The sequence below is a fragment of the Prinia subflava genome, chromosome 12 (genome assembly GCF_021018805.1).
Source record: "Prinia subflava isolate CZ2003 ecotype Zambia chromosome 12, Cam_Psub_1.2, whole genome shotgun sequence".
Lineage (NCBI taxonomy): Eukaryota > Metazoa > Chordata > Aves > Passeriformes > Cisticolidae > Prinia > Prinia subflava.
The window spans coordinates 1,699,545-1,709,728 of NC_086258.1; the positions used below are offsets into that span (position 1 = coordinate 1,699,545).

General features: G+C 50.4%; 1 protein-coding gene across 3 annotated transcripts in view; it reads left to right on the forward strand.

The window, feature by feature from the left end:
• The window catches only part of NSMF (NMDA receptor synaptonuclear signaling and neuronal migration factor), a 45,854-nt gene extending 41,482 nt beyond the window's left edge, over positions 1–4,372 (forward strand). For all 3 annotated transcript variants that reach the window (XM_063410145.1, XM_063410143.1, XM_063410144.1), the window contains one exon: positions 1,534–4,372. In XM_063410145.1, coding sequence (XP_063266215.1) covers positions 1,534–1,631 — 98 coding nt within the window. In that variant the 3' untranslated portion in view covers positions 1,632–4,372. The remainder of the gene's footprint in view (positions 1–1,533) is intronic.
• The last annotated feature ends 5,812 nt before the right edge of the window (positions 4,373–10,184 follow it).

Below are 10,184 nucleotides of genomic sequence, written 5' to 3' on the forward strand. Positions count from 1 at the left end.
ATGCAAAGGAGACACTTTCCAGGCTGAGCATAGGAAAATCCATCATTATTAGGGCATGAGGAGACTGTGGGGGAAATGCACATGGAGCAGAACCTTTTCTGTAGCCAGGTGTGCTGGGGTCTCTTCTCCAGAGCTCAAACCACTGGCACCAAGTGAATTTTGTCAGTAAGCAACTGGGATATGGCCCATCAGAGCCATTCTACAGCTCAGTCTGCTGGCCCTTTTATGTTTTTTTTTCCCTGTACCTCAAGATATTTCAAGAAGCTGCAGGATTTTTCCTGTTTGCTGGTCAACATCAGTAGCTCACAGTGCAGTTTCACAAGCAACAGATTCTGAATTTGCCCGTGTTCTTTTATCTTTGCTGTAGCTCTTGGCAGATAAAACCATGCAGGATCCAGCTGTAGGCACTTCTCTGCTGTCTCAGCACTGCTGGGTTTTTCTTACCTCCCTCAGGAATGTGCAGGAGTTGAACACGTTGGGGCTCAGCTGTGCAGAGTTCATAGAATCACAGAGTTCAGAGAGTCACAGACTGGTTTGGGTTGGAAAAGACCTTCAGGATCACCAGTTCCAACCCCTCCATGGGCAGGGACACGTCCCTCCAGGCCAGGCTGTTCAGTTCTCTGTGCATGATCAGTTCAGCTGCACATGGTGCCTGCACAGGTCCCAGAGCAAACAAGCTTGGATGTGTCCAGGAGCAGCTTGCAGGGAAATTCCTGGGTTTGTGGGCAGCTCAGCAGGCCAGGCTGTGGGTTCTGTGTGCAGGCATTAAATCAGCTGAGCTTTCAGGAGGCTGGGCTGAAGAGTACGTTTGAATTTATCCCCTTGATCAGTCTGGGACGTACTAAGAGTGTACCCTCGTAATCCTTTGCAAAGTCACCTAAAACTAATCTTAATCAGGCCTCCCAAGTGCAAATCCCCTCCTTGAGCCCTGGCTGAGTGCAGGGTTGTTGCCCTTGTGTTTTCAAATGCATCTCCTGGCTGCCTCTGAGACCCCCTTCAGTCAGAGGGGCTGGGGGGCACAGTTGCCACTGCTGTGTGCTGGGAGCTCATTGCTGGGAGCACAGACAGGACAGGGAGCAGGACAGGGACCAGGCCTGGTCATTTAAAAAATATGTATTTTTAAATTTGAATTTTCAGTGTTAATTATTTTTAGTGTTTCTTTACAAGGAGTTAACTCTTGGTTTCCTCTGAAGTCCCTGTGCCTCTTGCAGGCTGTGGCTGATCCTCCCCAGCCCCCAGCTCCCCTCAGCACTCAGAGCAGAGAGGTCAAAGTCTGGAGACAGACTTTGTGCTCAGTTCCTGCCCCCGGGGACAAACCCTGCCAAGGGATTACAGGGAGCTGTTCATGGTTGAGGAGATCTAGAAAGATGTTTGGTTCTCACGGGCCCCTCCACGTGCCCAGTGTCAGTGTCTGCCGTGCAGGGTCCCTGTGCCCTGCCCACGGCGGGGCTGGGGGTTTGTGCTGCTGTGCTCTGTCACCTCTGCCTCCTGCTCCTTTCAGGGTGTGACCTCTCTGCCTTGTTTCACTTCTAGGTAAGCAAATGATTGAGACTTACTTTGACTTCCGCCTTTACCGCCTCTGGAAGACCCGCCAGCACTCCAAACTATTGGATTACGATGACATTTTATGAGCTGGAGAAAACTTTGCAGGAGGAAGCTCATCACCAGTGTCCAAGAAGTCATGCTTTATTGCAGAGAGACTTTTTTATTGGCACGGGGAGCCCTTCACAGCCCTACGGGAGGCAGCAGTGCTAAAGGGAGGGAAGGAGGAGCCCTCGGAAGTGTCGGGAGGAAAAGTCTCCTGGGCCAAGAGAGACTGGAGGGGAGGGGGTGACAGTGACACCTCGCTGGCCTCAGTCCGAGCCGTGGGGCCGCAGGAGGAGCTGTGTGGAACGAGGACAGGATGGAGTTCCTGGCAGAACTGAGCTGTTTTGGGTCAGAACGGGCCAGATTCGATTCCAGGTCCTTTTAAAGACTTTTGAAGCTCAGGTTTTCTTACAAAAAAACACAAACCCAATTAACCCATGCACTACAGTGAAGAAGTCACCAGAGCACAGAGGGAGCAGGGGGTTGTCCTGGTGGGACTTTCTGTGCTGGGAGTCCTGGAGAGCAAGGACTGCTACACCTACTCCTGCAAGCTTAGAGCAAGATGATCCCGTTTCCATGTGAATATATACTGGGATATAGAGTTGAAATCTTCTTTTTTGTTTGTTTTGTTTAATAGAAAATAAGTGCAATTTTTATAGCAAGGGAGGGGGTAAAATCCCTCCTGATATTTAATTAGTTAAAAATAACACACCATAACCAATAGATGAGGTATTTTTGGTCTGCTTGAAAATATATTCAGAATGGTAATATATCTTCTGTAGACATATTTAATCACCAGCAAACATGGTTTTAACATAAGTTAGCAGACCCTGCATGTCTGCTGCATTGGTTTGGTTCCTTTCAGAGTAGCTGTGCTGCACTACCTGTACGTGCTGTCACGAATGTACAGTTCTCCTCCAGTTAGCCACAACTTTGTTACTTTCTATTTTGCTGCTTGCAAAACTATGGAACTTTAGTTTTGCTGAAATACTTTAGGTTAGAAACACGGGACCTGGCTGGGAAGCCTCCGTCAGGCTCGCTTTGGTATAAAAATGAATTAGAAATTAATAGCCATGGTAATTAATTGTTCATGCTGGTGTTTTGCTGTGTGTTGGGAGAGGAGCTCTCCTCCTGCGTGGAGACCCCTCTGAGGGGGCTGAGCACTGAGGCATTTAGGAGAAATGCTTCTGGAGGGACACAGCACAGGCTTGGAGCATGAGTTTGACTCTTCTCTGTTCACTTGATTGCCAGTTGTTTGTGCATAAGCCACCCCTTTTCCCCTGACCTGTTTCTTGGTCTGAGCTGCTCAGCCCCTTCCTGTGTAGGACAGAGAAATCCCCAAGCTCTGTCAGAGCAGCCTGAGAGCCCAGGTCTGTACTTGATATTTGATGGTATCTTTTGAAATCTATTTATTTTTGTTGGTTAGGTAATGGGGTGCTTTTTTGGTTTTGGGAATGGGGCTTTTTCACATTCTGCTGTCCTTTCACAGGACAAATAGTACTTAGAGTCTGTATAGGTCACTGGCAATTCTGGGAGGTGACAAAAGTTATTTCTTTTACAAGCATAGGAATTAACAGGGAAGGATTGCCTTACTTTCCTGATTTCCTGGTATCGCAGATTTGTTGATTGTGAAGTGAAGGAAAGTACATGTACAAATCTTCTTTTAACTACTTACAAAGAGAACTTGGTGTTCTGATCTGTAGAGTCCTCCTTCCCCTGTGCCATACCTGTGGTTGTGATTTTGGGGAGCAGACCCCTGGCTAGAACTGCTGAACCCTTTACATTTAGAGCAGTTTTATAGCAAAACTTTTGAAGGAATAATGTACATACAGTAAGGAGAGGAATAGGTGGAGGGATACAGTTTAAAGTCACTGAAAGCCACACAGACAGGTGTGGGCAGTTGCCTCCCCCAGGTTGGGGGCTTTGGTAGCCACGCCTCATCCCTGGACTCAGGCTTGCCAGACTTACAGTGAAAGGGACAACAGGCACCAATCTGTAGCTTTTGGAAAAAATGCCAGATATAAAAGGAAAAGAATCCCAAATTTATGCCAATTTCTGTTTAACATTGGAGCTTCCACCAGCTCTGCGGTGAGAGGTGGGGGCCAGAGGTGCAATGAAAGCACAGTCATGTTATCTGGAGAAGGAAATGGTTGTGGGAGGATTAAAATGCTGACACAAAACTCTCTCCCTTTCTGACCCTTTCACCTCCTAACTGGAGACAGGCAAACTGTTCTTCATTTCTCAAATCCCAATTCAGTGAACTTGGTAGCATGAATGTAGCATTGTGGAACTACTGAAAATCTTATTTAACCCCCAAAGGGCCCACTTATGTATCCACTTGAGTGACTTCTCTGTAGATCTGTTGTATATCCTCACTAACCACTTGTAGTACTTGGGGTGCAAAGTAGAAGGTAGATTGTACAGTAATTTCTGTGTTGGAATGGATGCTATGGACTGTTCTCCTGGTGTAGTTTATGGGATATTACAACTGATGAACGCATTTCCCTCCAAAGATCTATATTCCTCATAGCTTGTGATGTTTATGACATGAACATATTTTTTCCTTTGTAGCATTCATTTGCCTAAAGAGATGAAATTCTCTCAGATCTGTGGCTGGAATAGAGTTGTGATGTTTGATGTCCTGTGTGTGGCAGCGTGCTTGGAGTTAACCACTGGTAACAGAGGAAAACATTTTTCTTCCCCTTTTTCACTGGTGGAGTTTTTCAGGTGGCTGCTGGGAAAGGAAGGGCTCAGCAGAGGCAAATAAAAATTGCAGTTATTTAAACTTCTGAAGTAAAAATAGAGCTTGGAACTTTCTCAGTCAGACCAGCCTGTAAAGGATGAGCCCAGCATTGTCCCCAGGACAGCTCCAAGGCCCGGTGTGTTCTCACCCCCTGTGCCCCTGCAGCATCTCCTGGGAATGCCAGGGCAGAGCTCAGCTCCCTGTGCCCCTGCAGCATCTCCTGGGAATGCCAGGGCAGAGCTCAGCTCCCTGTGCCCCTGCAGCAGCCCCCAGAGGTTCTGGGGCTCCCCGCAGTGCCCTGCCCGGGGCAGCTGTGGCTGCTGGGCACACAGGACAATCTCTCTTTCTGCTCCTACCTGTTCCTGCAGCTCTCACCACCCTGCTCTCGGGGTGTGTCTGAAACCAGTTCTCTCCTGTGCCGCCGGCAGTTCCATGTGCCTGGGCTGGGTGAGGGGTGAGCAATGAGCAGCTCCATCCCCGCTGCCCTGTCCCAGCAGGGAGCTGCTGCTGCTGCTCCTGCTCTGGAATTGCCTTTAGCAGGGCAGGAGAGTGGGGACACCCGGTTCACTTGAAAAGGATCAGATTAAACCCTGAACTGGGTGCCAGCCCTGGCTGTTCACCAGCCACGGGCGGGGGTTTGTGCTGCCCTTGCTGGAGGCAGTGTTGGATGTGACCCCGAGCCCTGGGGGTAAACGTGTTATCACAGCTGTTAAATGCGATAAATGTGTCATGGCCCGGGCTGGCAGTGTCACCTCCAGGAGAGGAGGGTGGCAGGAAGGGCCTCAGCTGTCCCAGCCCTGCTCCTCAGCCTGGCTCACGTGCTGGGAGTGGCGCCGAGGATGTTCTCTGCTCCCTGCAGGCAGTGTTCACTCAGCTGGAGAGGCGTGGGGGATCATAGGTTCTGTGGATGTGGCACTTTCAGAGAGGCTTTTCAGAGGCTTTTCTCTTTTCCTCTTGTTTGGCTGGGAAGGAAAGGGAAGAAGAAAATTCAAGTTACCCATGGGATGTAGAAATAGGTAGAAACAGGTAAAGCTTTTTGCACCTCTGCTCATGCTGCAGCCACCAGCTTCCCTTTGCAGCTGATCTCCAGGCCTGCGGTGGGAAACACAAATTCCCAGATAATCCCTACCTGTGTTAAAAAACAAAAGCAGAAAAATCCTTGTAGCTCCAGCAAAACATCTGACTGCAAAACGTACGCAGCCAGCTCATCCTGCCTGTGTGAGGACTCTGCTGTGGGGACCTGCTCCCACCTCTGGAGCCACCAGAGCCAGGAGGGGCTCGGCCTTTGTGCAGAAAACTCCAGGAATTTATTTTTCATTCCTCAGCCTGGACTTTTTGCCTGGAGCTCAGTACAGGGTTCCTGCTTCCAGTGGTGTGTCCATGTGCTCCTGTGTCCTCGCCCCCAGGCTCTGTCCCCAGCTCTGGGGGGATGCTCTGTGTGCAGGGAGGTGTGAGGCTGGGATGTGGTGTCCAGCTGTGTGACACTGCTCGGGATCCTGGCACAGATCCCACAGACAGCTCCTGCTGCTCCTGCCTGGCTGACCTGTGCCTGGCAGTTCCTGTTCCCAGGCTCTGCTGGCAGGGCTGCTCAGCACCCTCAGCAGCACAAGTGGGGTTGGCTGAAGGAATGGAAAATGTTGGTTATAAACAGCCAGCCTGGCAGGATCTGGGAACAGGAGCGTGTCTTTAATCCTGGCCCCATTCTTAATCCCACTGGAGGTGGAATGCCAGGCTAGCTCTGCTCTCTTGGTCTGAGTGTAAACATTCAGCCCCTCACAAGCTGGTTTGAGTCACACTTGGATGTTATTAATGTCTTAGTCCAGGATAAGATATGTTACTGTATGAGTGAGAAAATCCTTCCAGGGCCCTTCCAGTTGGCACCTGCTCTCAGAACCCTCCACCAGGGATGTGCTGGGCTGTGTCCTTCTCGGGGAACCGGGCCCCGCTGCCAGGTGGGCTCAGGTAAAGCTCAGCTCAGGTCAAGCTGAGTTGCTCTGTGCTCTGGGTTTTGCTGTGCCAGTCCCTGGAGCTGGGGACAGCCCTTCCCGAGGATCCCAGTGTCCTCCCAAGGGCTATTGAGTGGTGATATATTTTCCATGTCATCTGTAAAGACTTTGTGATCCTGTATTTTGTCCCACTGACCACAGCCTATCTCTGGCTTTCTGCATCTTCCATGGAAGTGTTTTTTAATTCTCATTCTGGAAACACAAGCCAAAGTCAACTGGAAACTGTTACTGGCAAGTCAGCCTGTTAATGATCTCCTCTCTGGGAGCTGAGGGAGTAAATGGGTGGTTTGATGGCCGTGACCCTGATTGGGATCATTGTTATTCCCGGGTGATCCTGCTGTGTCAATGGTAAGATAACCTCTTGCTGGGGCAGTGCATGATCTATCAAAGAGCACCAGGAACCAGCAGCAGCTTTGGTTCAGAAGTAACTTCAGCCCAATTTACTGCCAGTGTGAGAAATGTAAAGACTGAAAGGAATAAACATTGTAGACATTAAATGTAAAGAATCCGTCTGAAGAGAAACTACATTGCTTTTTTCCATAAATGTTTAGTAAATATTAAAGAACTAATGCAACCTAATAATTTTTCATAGTATTGTATTGCTTTTAGAGTATTCATAAGAGTGACATAGGCAAGGACAGATAAGACCCATCATGGGTTATTGCCGTGTATTCCGAGAATGGGGATAATTACTCAGTTCATTGGGCATTCCAATCTTCCTTATCTCAGCATCCCAGTGGCCTGGTGATAATCACAGCAGGAGTGCCCTATAAACCTTTAGCAGGAGGAACCTCTCTACCTGCACTGCTGAGCTGAGACCCCCAAGCACCCGATGGAGTCGCTGGTCCCGTGTCCCCAGGTGCTGGTCCTGTGTCCCAGGTGCTGGTCCCATGTCCCCAGGTGCTGGTCCCAGGCCCTGGGGTGGCCCCTGCTGTGCTGTTTCCCGTCTCTACAGCCACACCCTCAGGCACAGCCCCTGCCCTGCTCCCCACTCTCCTCCCAGGGTCTTCAGGGAGGTGTTGGGTTGTACCTGGGGAATGTTTCTCACCTGGGTGACCGAGCTACTGCTGAGGCTGTGGACTGGTCGCTGGGCCAGGGGCTGGTCACTGCCACCATCCCCTGGTCTCTGGCTCAGGACTAGCTCAGGTGCATGTTGGGTGGATTCAAAAACCTTGAGTGAAAAGTGGGGGTTATGAGATAATTGGTTTCTAATTTGTATTTTCAGTCCTAACTCTCTATTGTAGTAACACAGACCTACCTACAAGGCACTGTAAAGGTGGAGCAGATGTAGAGCTGGGAATTCAAGGTCAGGGATCTTTGCCCTTACCTTTGGAATGCCCTAAAACCCTCAGAGATAAACACAGCCAAGCGAGGCCCCTGAGCAGGGATCCTGCTCTCTGCTGTGCCCCTGTGCTCAGGCCTGACTTTGCAGGGGGTTCAGGTGGGGGTGGCTGAAGGAACCAAGCAGGTTTGGTGTTCCCCATCCCAGGGACCCAGGCTGGAGCCATACTGAATGTGCTGAACGGGCTGTAGCTTTTCTGCTGTGTACTTCCTGTTGTTCTGTAATAACACTATTCCTGGAACTGGGTGATTTCAGCTGTGATACCAACTAACAACACAACCTGAGCCCTCAAGGGCTGGGAGCCAGCACCCTTTTGGGATCTTTTTCCCCTCAGAGTTCAGGCACCAGTTTTCATTTCCAGCTCTGTTTGCTTTTGCAGATTGAGGGGACATCAGCAGCTTTCTGAAAACTCAGTGCCTGAGTAGCAAGGAGAAAAGGAAACAGTGACAGTGGGTCTGGTAAATGCGGAGAAGGATAGGTTATGTCCAGCAATGCCCCTAAACTCTGAGATGATTGAGCAAGTTTCTTTCACCCCAGTGAGAAAAAGAAGCAACGTTACCAAAATAATGGGGGGAGCCCCAGACCACTTCAGTGGAATTGATCAGTTGGCAAACCTTGTGAAGATAAACCACTCTGCTGATTCTTCCTCTGCTCTCCGTGGAGTTCAGAGGGAGCTGAAAGTGTCCTGCTCCGTTCCCAAATCCAGCTTGAGGCCAGGGCAGTGTGGCTGCCGCCGTCTGTGCTGGGCCCACACAGCCCTGGCCAGCACGCCCGAGCACTCGGAGCCCTCCTTGCTCTCCCATGCCAGAGGAAGCTGAAGGCACAGCAGGGGCATGAGGAGCTGGAAATGCTGAGCCCAAGAGAGCCCTGGGGTTGGAGAGCCCAACCTGGGACATGCTAGTTTGGGGACAAAATGCTCTTAATGGAGAGTTTTGAAAAGAAAGGCTGTGATCTCTGAGGTCTGGGCGGGCCCTGGAGCAGCAGGTTGGCTCCTTAGAAAAGCGAGAAGCAGCTTGCAGTGACCCCAGCACTCCCACTGTGGTTTCTGGCTACTGCTGCTGTCCAGGCACAGGGCCAGCCCAGCCTCTGCCATCTCTACTGCCTCGGGTTCTTCTGGGGCTCTGCTGCTTTGTGTGGGATAACCAGACCTTGAGTACTCAAATGTTTCTAGGGCTAAAGGCATGATTTAATAAAAAGAGATGTTTCTGGGAAAGCTGTTTTTTTCTCATTTGTTTTTTGTTGTTGTTGTTATTGTCGTTCTCTGGCTGAGTTTATAAACCCAGGAAATGGCACTTGGCAGATGCTGTGTGAGGTAAATGATGTGATGAACCTGTGGTGCAGGTGAGGGACTTACAGGCACTGGGCTCCTCTGGGTGGCAGGAGCTGAACATCCAGGAGCAGAGCTCCAGCGGGATAAGAAACCCAGGTATAGCTAAAAAGGGAGGAAAGCAAAAAATCCTGATAATTTAAACAAGGGAGCATCTGAGAGCCACAAATCCAGTCATGGGGATAGGACAGGGAGAGCTCAGAGTGATTCAGGTTCCAGCAGCATCTGCGGCTTAGTGAGCATGGGGTGCTAAGGAATTTAGAGCACATTAGGGATTGTGCCCCTTCCTGGGAGGAAGGCTAATCCCTGAGCACCCTCCCAGACACTGAAACAGGGCCCTGGAGAAATCTAAGGGAGGTTAAGGGCCTGGTAATCCCCCTGGGGAAAACAGACCAGCTCCAAAACACAGTACGTCCCCAGGAGGGCAGAAGGCAATGTAGGAATTCTGATAAACCACTTTCCCTCCTGCGGGCCTGTTTGAGAGAATTGCCAAAGGCAGCAGCCCTGGCTTGAACTCCCAGCTGCAATTTTCCTCTTATCTCCAATGCTGACAGTCACCTGCATGTTAATCTTCTGATAAATGTGGTAACTACAGCCCCTCAGCACAAAGAGAAACAGGCTGGACAGCTCTGTCATTTGAGACATCTTTCCTCAGCCCTGGGATCTCTCAGCCTCCATTTCTCCATCCTCCCCATTTGGGGATATTCTCTATGTGCCACCACCACAGTGATGTGGGATTGCCATGTTCACCTCAGCTGTGTGACAGAGGAAGGAAATCTCATTTAATCCCTTATCAGCCACTGTGCAGCCTTTGGCACCACTGGTGCCTGGAGGGCCTGGTGCCCAGAAAGATGGTCTTTATTCTTTATCCTGGAACCATACCATGTGTCCTGGTGTAAAATCAGCACCATGAGGTACAAAGTCAGATCTGCTGGAGAAGCCCAGTTACAAGGGATTACTTTTCCCCCTCCCTTTGTGCCCTGTTACACGCAGTGGGTGATGGGCACAAACCGGACTGGGAGCTGTGCAGGCAGCCTGAGTTTAAAGTGAAATCACACACAGTCGTGCTGGGCCCTGCTCTCTTGCTGTGCCCTCGTCCCCTGGCTGTCCTTGGGGCTGTTCCTCACATCCAGCCCCTGTCGTGCTGTATCTACCACATCCTCCTGCAGCTCCGCAGCC